We start from the raw sequence: 13,226 nt of genomic DNA on the forward strand, positions 1-13,226 counted from the left end.
TTTTGGGCGCCCGGCGAGGGCGGTGGGGGCGGGAACCCGCGACGGCAGGGAAGCGTCTCGGGAAGGTGACGTAGGCAGCATGGCGTCGTCCGAGCCGGAGCGCAAGAGGAAGGTGAGCGGCGCGGCGGAGAACGAGGAAGATGACGAAGAGGACGGGGAGCGCTGGGTCGGGCCGCTCCCGGGGGAGGCGGCCCAGACGAAGAAGCGGAGAGGTAACGGCAGCCGCCCGGGGCGGAGCTGTGTGACGGTGGTGTGCGGGGCCGGGCCGTGCGTCCGCTGCGCTCTCGGGCGGGCTGCCGGGCGCTGCTTCTCCGAGCCGGGGTTGTTGGAGCCTTTAGCTGAGGAATTAACTCTGCGTCACATCCCTGAGCCGGAGGGCTGTCACAGAGCGGCTTCGACTGGAAGGGGCCTTAGAGCGCACCCATTTACAAGCATCTGCCGTGGGCAGGGCTGCCCCCACCGGCTCAGGCTGCCCAGGGCCGCCTCCAGCCCTGACCACTGCGGGGATGGGGCACCCACAGCTTCTCTAGGCAGCCGTGCCACTGCCTCACTGGGTAAAGCGCCTCCCCCTCACATCTAGCTTCAATCTACCCTCTTTCAGTTTAAAACCATTCTCTCTTATCCTATCGTCCAGTTCCCCAATAGAGAGGACAAAGTGGAGGGGGACAGCCTGTACCTGTCACCATCCCAGTATTGATGCAGCTCAGGGCACTCAGCCTTCTGGGCTGCAAGCCTACAGTGCAGTCTCATGTCCAGCTTTTCATCAGCCAGCACCCGCAGGTCCTTCTCAGAGCTACTCCCATTCATCCAGCCCATGTTTATGATTGCAATTGATAAGACCCAAGAGATACAGCTTACTCTTGGACTTGCTGAACCTCCTTAGGCTCACATAGGTCCAGTTTTCAATCTCTTTAAGGATTGGATGGTATTACTTCCCTGCAGGATGTCGACTGTGCTGCTCACCTTGGTGTCACTGACAGATCTGTTGAGGGTGTGCTCAGTCCTACTGCCCGTGTCACCAACAAAGGTGTTAGAGAGCACTGGTCCCAGCAGCAACTCCTGCAGGGATGCCACTCATCAGTAGTCTCCACCTGGACATTGAGCCAGTGGTCACAACTTCCAGTGAATTCCTTGTTGACCAGGCAATCTATCCATTAGATCCTATCCACTTTAGATGCATTGATGCTGTGTGAGGCAACATTAAATGCTTTGTTTAACAGACAAGGTTGATAACTGCAGTTGCTCTTCCCTTATTCAAAAATGCTGTAACCCACATGCAGAGAGCTACCAAATTTGTCAGGCAGGTTTGTCCTTAAAGAAGCCATGCTGGCTGTTCTGTCACCTCTCTTTTTTCTCCGTATGCCCTTGCAGAGTCTCCAGGAGGGTTTGCCAACTTAGTAACAAATACAATTGCACAGATAATAAGAGGGTGTAGAAACAGGCGAGAAGTACAGAAAATGAGATTATTTTAGATGGGCCATTTAAGAAATGATATAGTTACATACTAGCACTTACTAAACTGAATTTCTTAACAAGGATACATATTCCTTTTGGAAGAAAAGGAGCTGTGGTTCATCTTATGTTTTCTGGCATTGCCTTAAAAATATAATGAAATTCTTTCTACACATTCAGAAAGCCAAAGTAGTAGGTGCTCTAAAAGGGAGCATCTGCATTGGTAAAAAGAGGCTTTGAATGTCTTCCATATACCGTGAATCAAGAAATCTGAGCCACAGTGGAAATCCCTTTTATTCTGTTTGCGGAAGCCTCTACTGTACTCTACTAAAATGGCAATAAGCTCTTTGAAGGTAATAATGGCAAAAAGAAGCTTTATGGGGTTTTTTATGAACATTTTATTAAAACAGCATTTCTAATTTTCCTTTTATTTTGTTCAGTCCTTGAATTTGAACATGTCTATCTTGAAAATCTACCGTGTGCTTCAATGTATGAACGCAGTTACATGCACAGGGATGTCATTACACATGTGGCATGCACTAAGTAAGTCTGTTTTTTTGTTTGTTATTTCCTACTATTTACTGCCATTGGATATGTATTCTTGGATACTAGGAAATTTTCACTGCAAAAGCCTAATAGTTGAAATCTGTTATGTCTAGAGGTGGTATTTCAAGTATGGTGGTGTCCCTGAACTGATGGAGTTCAGGGAGTGTTTGGACACTTACACATAGGGTTTGATTTTTGGGTAGTGCTCTGTGGAGCCAGGAGTTGGTACTGATGATTCTAATGGGTCCCTTCCAACTTGGGGTATTCTATGATTCTGTTTTTTCAACACTGTGTGCAAAGGAGAGCACTTTCTGAAAAGCACTATAGAAGTTATTTAAACAGACAAAAAGGGATTCTCAAAATCCTTATTGCAGTGTACACCATGTGCAGTAATATAAAATAGTGGCTGCAATCAAATGAAATCTGCAACTAAATGAATTCACTGGAACTGTGCAGACTGAGAAAGGAGCTTTCTTTTCTTCAATGTGAGTGTTTCTATCTACCTAAGTATGTGTGTATTAGAGAGATTTAGTTATTGAGTAGCGAGCAATATCTGCTGTGAACCAGAGCTAGAGAAGTAGTAAAACTTAATGGTCAAAAGGGATGGTATTATATATTTCTTAACTTTAGACTGTTGACCTTTTGTAGATTAATCCAGAGTGCTTTAAAATATTTGTTTGCTTTCTCAAAATTGATAGTATTCATTTAGGCAGACTGCTACAGTAGTTTATGTAAATGTTATTCTCAATACAACACTAATTATAGCATCTTAATTGTTATCCAGACGTGTTGTGAAAGTACTTAGCATGTACATTTATGTATTTCTTCTTTTGTAATTGTAGGACAGATTTTATCATCACAGCAAGTCATGATGGACACGTAAAATTCTGGAAAAAAATAGAAGAAGGGATTGAGTTTGTTAAACATTTCCGTAGCCACTTAGGTGAGGAGTTGTGGGTTTGTTTTTGTTTATAAAAGAGCTCCCCCTCACTCCCTGCCTTAGTTTGAAGAGGAGCTACAATCTGACAGCAGAGAGGTTCTGGGACCCATTTACTGCAGTCAGGGATTAAACTGTATCGTGCTTAATTCTACTTGTCCTTTTACAGTCTGCTCTCAAACTGCAGGAGGAATAGTGTGGGAACAAAATGTGCAATATGAGTCCTGGTGTAGATCACTTACTGCCTTGTACCCTGGTTTAAGGGGAATGTCTAGGACAGGTACAAAGTATCTATTAAAAAAAAAAAAGAAGAGAGAGAGAGAACAGTATGGAGAGAATCTGGGGATGTTCAAAAAGGTTTTACTTGAGATCATGTTACCTTCCTCTCATCTATACTATGCAAAACATTCAGGTACTCACTAGAAATCATGGTCTGCTTAATGGAAAAGAAACTGTTTGATATGCAGCGTATAATGTTATGATGAGTTTTTGATTTTAAGCATCACTTTCTCATTATATACAGAAACAGAATGTGAGAATGAAACCTACTGAGCAAAAACAAGAAAAACAAGTATTGTGAAGTCTCAAATGCAGTCATTTTGATCCCTAACGAATGTGAAAAGCAGGATTGCAATAGTTAGCATTCTGTTGCTGTTTCTCTCTTGAGAATGCAAGCCTAAAAGTGCTTTTATTTTACTACTGTGCCTTAGTCTTGTTTTCCTTCTTTTTTTCTTTTTTTTCCCAGTTGATGTTTTAAATTAAAGTCATTATTAGAATAAACTTTCACTTACATAGATAGTAAGTGGTCCATCCTCTCTGCCCAGATAGTATTTGGTGCTTTTTTTCTGTTTGCTTTTCCCGTGGAGTACTGAAATGAATGATAGATACACCTTTCCTTGTCTTAATACTATGTTACCTTGTTTTGATAGGTGTTATTGAGAGTATTGCTGTTAGTTCAGAAGGGGCATTATTCTGTTCAGTTGGAGATGACAAAGCAATGAAGGTGTTTGATGTAGTCAACTTTGATATGATCAACATGCTGAAACTTGGGTAAGTTGCTCAGTTCTTGAAAATTCTTATTTGGGATTGTGATGGGGGATTATTTTGTGTAAGAGGTGAGTGAATAATTTGTTTGACTCGATTTTTTTCTTTCTTCTGATGAGATGAAGATGAGTACGTTGCATTAAGCAAAATACTTGGCTGACAGTAGAAAAGTTTATGACTGTGTGCATCCTTCATGTGAATGCAGTATGACTACATCCTTTTCTGTTGTCAAAAGGCAGAAGGATATGCTGTTCCTTAAATAATTTAGCTAGGCATCTTCTTTTTTCTTTTTTTGTCCCAGTTTTTTGGCACTGAATGTTAGAAATTATAACCAACTAACAGTTCCAGTAGTAAAGAAATGTGGCCTGTATATGTTATTTGCCATTGTTTTTTGTTTTAAGGCTAACAATTTTCTTCTAATATTAAAAAGAGCATTGTTTTCTTTAATCTCACTTTTGTTACAGTGTAGGTAGGTAGAGAACTTGGAAGAGATAGGACTGGAGATTATTGGAATTATATCAGCAACAGAGGAAAACAAATCCTGTGGTTTCTATTTTAGACTGTGGTCAAGAAGTAGAAGGATTAATGAATGCTCTACCAAGAATGGTACTGATATGTCCACAAGCCTTGTGATACCAGAGACTATTTATCCCATGTAGTCTGGTATTTAGTAGGTAATTTTGAAACTGAGTTAAGTATAAACTGAAAAATGTTCATTATTGACATTGTTCTTGTAATTGAAATTAACGCCAAGACTTCCACTGCTTTGAAAGCTGTTAAAAGTGGTATCTAGATACCTTTTAGAGTGCCCATATAAATGCTTATGTTAGCTGCTTTACGGATATAGTGTTAGTAATATCCTCCCGATAGTGCACTTAGCCCATAGGAATTGATTACCTCTTGGCTGTCTGATGTAGAAAAATTCCAGTTAGTCTTTTATTTTTACTGGTGTTTTGTGCTTAGCAGCCCTGTGTGTCACTGCAACATCAGTAAAACTACATAATGAAATAAAGTGAACTTAATATTAAAAAAACCTTTAGCTCAGTGTTATTGTAGAAGGTGTTCTTTTTCTCTGTGAGAATTCAGGGGAAGCTAAGGTAGAATTTAAATCCATTTTGCACTGGGGATACTGTGAATAATGCTGTTAGTGTTTGTCTGTACTATGTTCTCCTGCCATATCTCTGAATAGTTTTTTTCAGCACTAGTAATCAAACTTCCCTATATATTTTTCTGGGGATAGTTGTGTTAAACCTGAAGTGGTCTCTTTAATGAAGAAGAGGAACATATACAGCTGTAATGGAAGCAGTGTTGTGAATACCCTTTTTGATTCAATGTCCATTTCATTATATTCAGTGTCAGTGCTTATTGGGCAGCTTATTGACGTAAGAATTATTAATGGGTGTTTGCTCAAGCTTGTTAATTTAGAATTGGTAAGTGCTGTATCATCATTTCAGCTTGCATTAACTTGTTTGTCTTCTTTGATGGGAACATGCCAGTATGCTGTATAGTTGATTAGCTTTGATGCTCTTGCGATCCTTTCGTTTTTAACTAATGTGTACAGTGTAGCTGCCTGCAGATTCTAGTGCTGTGTGCTTACCTTCATCATGGGGAGAAAGGGAGCTATTTCTGCAGAAATTGTGGATAGCGTGGCACAGCTATCAACCATCGTATTCATTATTCCTCACAGATTTTTAATTTATTTATTTTTTTTCAATCTAAAAGATTAGTATCTGGAATCTGTTAGGCCTTTAGTGTCTCTTAGTTTGATAAGAGATAGAACACATAGTAATGAGTTTCCTATGGAGGCTATCATTTCTTCATTGTCCAACATTTAGTCTGGAGTTCCAGTTCTCAGCATCTTTGCTTACAAACCATCACCATCCGCCTCTGGCATCACGGGCCAACATAATAAAACTGGCATTACTTTCATGGCAGCCCTCATATATTCAGAACAGTTACATATAAGTTTAGCGTGATTGTCATGTTTATATTTGGATAATTAACTTTTGTTTTCTGTAAGCCTTGCTATACCTTCAGTAAGTATATGCCCAAGGTGCAGTTATCTTCATTTGCACTGAAGCATTAACCACTAAGAGCTGAAAGAAAAGTGCTACTGAGTCACAGAGGTTGAGAAATAATGTTTTATGCTATACTCAGTGCTATTTAGTTGGTTTTCCATCATTTTTCTTCTTTTATACCCATTATTTTTCTTCTCTTTTTTTGTCCCCCCCTTCTTGTTGCAGCTACTCACCTGGCCAGTGTGAATGGGTATATTGCCCGGGAGATGCCATATCTTCTGTTGCAACATCTGAGAAGACCACGGGAAAAATATTCATTTATGATGGACGAGGAAATAACCAGCCACTCCATGTGTTTGATAAACTCCATACATCTTCTCTTACTCAGATACGGCTGAATCCTGTCTACAAAGTAGTTGTGTCCTCTGACAAATCTGGAATGATTGAGTATTGGACTGGTACTCCTCACGAATATAAATTTCCCAAGAATGTGAACTGGGAATATAAAACAGATACTGATCTGTATGAATTTGCTAAATGCAAAGCTTACCCATCCAGTATAAGTTTTTCGCCTGATGGCAAGAAAATGGCCACTCTTGGGTCTGACAGAAAAGTCAGGATTTTCCGATTTTTGACGGGAAAGCTCATGAGAGTCTTTGATGAATCTCTGAGTGTGAGTTTGGTCTTGGTTCTCCTCTTTGTGTCTCGATGTCTTTAACTTTAGTGATCAACACATGCACCTGCATGATTATCTTTCTAAATCTGAGCTTTATTGCTCAGAAAAGGTTTTCTCTGTTCCCTTCCTTGGCTTTTGTGTTGTTTCACCCCCAAAATTAATTCTTACTGATGCACGTTAGAGCTGTTGAGTGAAACTGAGTTGTTACTTTTCATCTGCCTTCATATTGCTAAATTTCTTTTTATTAGGAAGCAATGAGAAAAAAATAATAAGTAATAACCATAGTAATGAAAAAAATTGAAGTATTTTTAAAACTTTGTTAAGGCAGCTGCATACTTGTTTTTCTTTGCTTCAGCACAGTACGACATGCCTATTAGGTCATTAGAAGAGCATTACTTGTGTTTAATTCTTCAGATAAGTTTGAGCTGGGTTGGATTCTTGCTTGGACTCTGTATTCTGGAAGCATGTGGTCTGGTGTTTGTCTGGATCAGGGCATAAGTGTAATAGTGATTTTTTTTTTTCCTGTAGATGTTTACTGAACTTCAGCAGATGAGACAGCAACTACCAGACATGGAGTTTGGCCGGCGCATGGCAGTTGAGCGTGAGCTGGAGAAGGTGGATGCAGTAAGATTAATTAATATAATCTTTGATGAAACTGGACACTTCGTTCTCTATGGAACAATGTTGGGCATTAAAGTCATAAATGTAGAGACTAACAGGTAAGTGTTAGCGAGATGTGAGGAGATAAATTTCTTTAGAGTTCCATGCTTAATCACTCCCATTTAAAACTTGTCATGTCTGGTTACCACTAATTTTTCTGTTATTTGAGAGCCTTCAGTCAGACTGTTGATTAAAAATATTTCCTTGCTTATTAAGGGATTTTTGCAATTCAAGGCTTAGTAAAATGAGAAAATATGTGAGGCATATTCATAATAAAAATGAGTAATCGATTAATCTCTAATTAGCAGTGTGATAAAGTAAACGTGGATCATGCAGTTTGTTCTCTACAGGGTAGGGAGGCTGGCTAGTAGATTATGTAGCAAGTTCGAATAGAGAAGCAGTATAAATACAATTATGAAAAACTGTTTTGGGGAGGCTTTGGAATTTTGCTTTGAGTTTCTTGCAGTCAGAAAGGAGATATTCCCTGACTGTGAGCAGCTAACAGCTTTTACACTTCTTTGCCTTATACTTCAGGTGCATTCGTATCTTGGGAAAACAAGAGAACATCAGGGTGATGCAACTAGCTTTATTCCAAGGAGTTGCAAAGAAGCATCGTGCTGCAATCACCATAGAAATGAAGGCATCTGAAAACCCTGTTCTCCAAAATATCCAGGCAGATCCAACAGTAATCTGCACAGCTTTTAAAAAAAACAGGTTTTACATGGTGTGTGTGATGTCCATTTAAGTAACTCTATTTTTCTATTAGACTTTTCTCTGTTGTTTTTTAATTTTATACTTGAGCCTTTTCAGTGCCTTTTGTCTCAAAAGTTTGCAAATGCAGCATTTCCAGCGGCGTCTTTTTAAACTGAAAGCACATGCTAAAATTTTTAGCTTGAACTGCCTAAAAATTGATCAGAAACAGTGTTGTACTCTAACTTTGTTTTCACAATTGCTCAAGCAGTTAAAGAAACTTTGATGTTTTTCGCTGTCTGAATTAGAGTCGGTCTAGTTTAAGAAATTAAAATAAGAACACTTAGAAAAAACCTGACAAGATACTGTGCTTACAGAGAAACCATATTCAGTATGGAAATAATGCTCATTCTGGGCAGCACATGACCATACGTATGGCGAGTGAATGCATACAGAAAGCTAGTCATTGTCATTTGATACACAGTTGTGCTTCTGTGTCTTCTTGTGCACGCTAATATTTATTGTATTTCTTGTTTTGTTTTTTAAAAAAAAGCGCTTTAAAAATTTCATTCCTGATGTTTTTCCTGCTTTGAGTTGAATGTGCTGTTTTTGCTGTTTTTGTATTAATGCAGTAATGGGACAGGAGAATTTAGTTTCACTTCTTGGTGAAACCAAAGGTTTTGTAATGCAACCTGCCAATTTTGTCTGAATATACCAGCACACATCAATGATCACATTCCTTTCTAAAGGAAAGGTGCTGAACTACTATCGTGGGCTTTACGTTAAAATGAGGAAGTAGCTTAGAAGTTAACAAATCATTAAAAGTTTGTTGGACTTGCATGTATTTGTACAGAAATTTGTGACTAGAGAGAAGCACTGATAGTGCACAGCACTTAAATGCCATCTATTAATTCTTTACATTTCAGATCTAGTTGAGTGTCTAAGAAGTTAAGTCAGCACATTGATGTCTTGGGCACAGACTGTTGTGTAAGACAAGGAAAAACAAAGTACAGAATACAAACTGTTGCCTTCTTGTCTTTTGTTCTTCAGTTTACTAAGCGTGAACCAGAAGATACAAAGAGTGCAGACTCAGACAGAGATGTCTTCAATGAGAAACCTTCTAAAGAAGAGGTCATGGCAGCCACCCAGGCAGAAGGTCCCAAGAGAGTTTCAGACAGTGCCATTATCCACACAAGCATGGGAGATATACATATTAAGCTTTTTCCCGTTGAGTATGTATTTGGTGGTTTTTCTGTTACTCTGTTTCTCCTTGCAACATATATCCAAAGTAGAATTCTTTCAGCCTTGGTTATTGTTGTTTGTCCTTTTCTAATACTTCCTTCTGACTAAACATCGAAATTAAAATCTCTTCAAGATGGAAGTGGTAAAAAAAATGAAGTATAACACTGAGGATGTGGCTTTGAATGCCCTTGGGCCAAGTTCTCGTGGACTGTAGTTGTGAATGACTACTTTTGTACTGTGTGTCGGGAACTGGGACTGTACTTTGTCTGCTCCCATAGTTGTTTGATTTGTGTTGTTTCACAGGATGCTGTAGGATACCGTTTATGTCCAGGTGTATGTTCCTATGGACATCATGTGGGTACTTCCTGGTTTGCTGGGAATGTGCGTATGGCTGTTTAGATCAGCATATGTAGGTCTACTCTGGCCACCAATCCATTTCATAGAACTAGTGGAAAATTTTTACAAACACAGCTGCAACTTTGGTAGTGTCTTTTGGGGGAATGGGAGAAACAAAAAAAACACTTGAATTCATGAACTAACAACAGTATGCATTGTTTTTATTAAATGAAAAGTAAGATCCCACCTGTGCAGTGTAGTTCTCAACAGTGTTTGTCAGACAAGCTCTGTGCTGACCGCAGAATCGCCCTGTAAAACTTAAACAGTGCAGTTTCAGATTCTGCTTCTGGTACACAGCACTGAAAACCTTAAGAGAATTACAGAAGTAAAAGAAATACTTTCTGCATATGGAGCTTACATTCCTGCATTGTCTTTGTATATCTATAGCATATAGATAGAAATCTGGAGAAGGAACATGTGGTTTTGACTTTGAGAGAACAGATTTGGTTCCTGACCCCACGGCTGGATTCACATGTGAAGGTGCAGCTTCACACTCCCAAGCTTAGTTTCCAGCTCTGTGTTTGAGGAAGTGGGAGGTTGGTTTAACCTTATTTCATGAGAGCCCTGTTGCGGTATGCTAAAACAGTGCTCAGCACAACAGGATCTGAGTCTCACCCAAAACCTTTATGGCCTTGCCACAAAACAAATGTTCAGGTAGCCTGTGTTCTCTATTACATGATTTCAGGTGTCCTAAAACTGTGGAAAACTTCTGTGTACACAGCAGAAATGGCTACTACAATGGACACATATTTCACCGTATTATCAAGGTAACCTGTACGTTTTTTTGTTGGTAGTGGTGGTGGTGGTTTATGTAATTTTATTGCCAGCCGTAAAAGAAAAAGCTTTTGCACAAAGGATTTCTGGAACACCATCACTGTTCCCCGAAAGGTCTGAAAAATACTGAGATCCCTCTCTACTCGGCTCTTGTGAGGCCCCATCTGGAGTACTGTGTCCAGGTGTGGAGCCCTCAGTACAAGAAAGACATAGAGATTTTGGAAAGGGTCCAGAGGAGGGCCACAAAGATGATCAGAGGGCTGGAGCACCTCCCCTATGAGGACAGGCTGAGGGAGTTAGGCTTGTTCAGCCTGGAGAAGAGAAGGTTGCGGGGTGACCTCATTGCAGCCTTTCAGTACCTGAAAGGAACCTACACCCAGGAGGGGAGTAAACTCTTTGAAAGGGCTGACAATAGCAGGACTAGGGGAAATGGATCCAAGTTGAAGGCGGGAAGATTTAGGTTGGATGTTAGGGGGAAGTTCTTTACTAGGAGAGTGGTTAGGCCCTGGAACAGGCTGCCCAGGGAGGTTGTGGATGCCCCATCCTTGGAGGTGTTCAAGGCCAGGTTGGACGGGGCTCTGGGCAACCTGATCTAGTAAATGTGTATGTTTGGTGGCCCTGCTAGGCAGGGGGGTTGGAACTACATGATCCTTGAGATCCCTTCCAACCCGGATCATTTTGTGATTCTGTGATCCCGAAGGCCTTTACATCAAGTTTTTTTAATAGTTGTTCTGCAACTGAAAAGGTGGAAAACATCTGAAAATGGAGAAAAATGTCAGTTCAGCAACCCTGCATGAATTATGATTTTCTTTCATGTCAGAACTGTATCTCTTGTAAAGATTCTTACTCTTACTGCATGAGAAGCGAGTGAATAGAGCCTAAGTCTTTGCAGAAGGCACAGACCTGTTATATCCTTCACTAGCAGGAACACTGAAGTAATCTTGTTTGTGTAGTCTTTTTTTTTTTTTTTTTTTTTTAACCTCCGTTCCTTACCTACCACATTTTAGCACTGGATTTTGTTGAAAAAGATGATGCAAGCTTGGGGAAAAAAAAAAATAAAACCGTAGCATAAAATATTTTTACTTATTTATTCCATGTGATGATGTAATAACATCTAACTTCTGTGCAGGGTTTCATGATTCAGACTGGTGACCCCACAGGTACAGGAATGGGAGGTGAAAGTATCTGGGGAGGAGAATTTGAAGATGAATTTCATTCAACTTTACGACATGACAGACCGTACACACTCAGCATGGCTAATGCAGGACCAAATACTAATGGATCACAGTTTTTTATAACAGTAGTGCCAACCGTAAGTAGCATTAAAAGTTCCAGGTTAAGGTGTGAGATGGTAACTGCATAGTAAAAATGCAGATACTACTCTGGTTACTTTGCAGCTCAGCACTGCACACAAAGATGAACTGTGCATAGACTTCACCAAAGCAGTTATCTAAGAAATAGGAAACTGCTGTGATCGTTGTGATCAGACCTGTGAACTTTAACTGGAGCAAGAACCTAATCTAATTCTTAGTAAAACCAGTTTTGTATTACTAGGATATTTTAACATACTGCTTACACTTAACATAAATCTACCTTTTGTTAAGACCATTCTAAACTGTTTGGATTAGTACCAGCATGACTGCTTAAAGTTGCTGATTCCTATACAGAAAAGCCAGTAAGCAAATTAGAAAATGTCCCTGCTAATACTTTGATGTGTATACAACTACACAGCAATACGTAAATAAATTGGGCAGCCTAATGTGCAAAATGAATACCTTAACACAGCACTGAGAGAAATTTGTTCCTCAGAGTCACATGTCTTCTTAGGAAGTACCCATCTGCCTTTAATTTCGAAGCTCATTAAATCACATCATTGCCTATATTCCAGTTGCTAATTGGGCATTTCCTATGACTTTAAATTAGGTAGTATTCTAGTCTAGCTCTTAAATTCAATTGTGAAACTACCATGAAGTAAATGTGCATTTCAGTGAAATGAATTTAATCCTTGAACTATGAAATGTTGCTGCATTACTGGAACTCAATGTCTGTAGCACTTTGGGAAGGTAATTTAAAAGATAATTCAGTATGATTAGCTGCACTGCCAACAGTCGCTTGTTCTAACAGCTGTTTTACAGTTACTTACAGAAGTGTAAAGTCAGTAGTCATATATATTCATTCTCACTTACTCTAGGTCGCTCATTTGGTATCTAACCTACATGCTACTTTCTATTTTAATCTGCTTTTTCTGTCTTCTTGCTGTATCTTCAAACAGCCTTGGCTAGACAACAAACACAGCGTGTTTGGACGTGTGACTAAAGGAATGGAAGTTGTTCAGAGAATCTCTAATGTTAAAGTCAACCCCAAAACTGACAAACCCTATGAGGATATCAGCATCATTAATATCACAGTGAAGTAAGTCAGGTGTTGAAGGTTCCAGCTCAAACAGAAGGATGTCATTGTTGTGGGACCCAGGAAAGAACACAGAAGAAATAAAAACTTTTTTGGTAATTCCTGGATGTAGAAACTATTTTTCACGTACCTGAAGTGCCCTAAGCCTGTATTTCTTGGTAAACTTTCCTTTTTAAAATAAAAACATTGGCCTCTTTCTTACAACGTCTACTGTTTTTCCTTTGTCTCTTCTGTGCAAGACTGAAGATGCAAACACACACCATGGTTCATGATAACAGCTTTAGAATATGATCTGAGTACAGTCTGTACCTTTATTTCTGTCAGAGATAAGAGGTCAGATGGTTAGTCATAAGCTCATCAACAATATGCACACGCATCAAAA

General features: G+C 39.6%; 1 protein-coding gene across 1 annotated transcript; it reads left to right on the forward strand.

Annotated features, from left to right (window-relative positions):
- Positions 1-21: 21 nt before the first annotated feature.
- Positions 22-13,052, forward strand: PPWD1 (peptidylprolyl isomerase domain and WD repeat containing 1). The gene is made up of 11 exons (XM_072359311.1): positions 22-212; positions 1,893-1,995; positions 2,841-2,941; positions 3,865-3,985; positions 6,223-6,670; positions 7,202-7,392; positions 7,868-8,057; positions 9,074-9,255; positions 10,347-10,428; positions 11,565-11,747; positions 12,708-13,052. Exons 1-11 carry the CDS (start codon positions 80-82, stop codon positions 12,849-12,851), a joined length of 1,878 nt encoding a protein of 625 aa, XP_072215412.1. The 5' UTR covers positions 22-79; the 3' UTR covers positions 12,852-13,052.
- The last annotated feature ends 174 nt before the right edge of the window (positions 13,053-13,226 follow it).

The sequence above is a fragment of the Excalfactoria chinensis genome, chromosome Z (genome assembly GCF_039878825.1).
Source record: "Excalfactoria chinensis isolate bCotChi1 chromosome Z, bCotChi1.hap2, whole genome shotgun sequence".
NCBI classification, from domain to species: Eukaryota; Metazoa; Chordata; class Aves; order Galliformes; family Phasianidae; genus Excalfactoria; species Excalfactoria chinensis.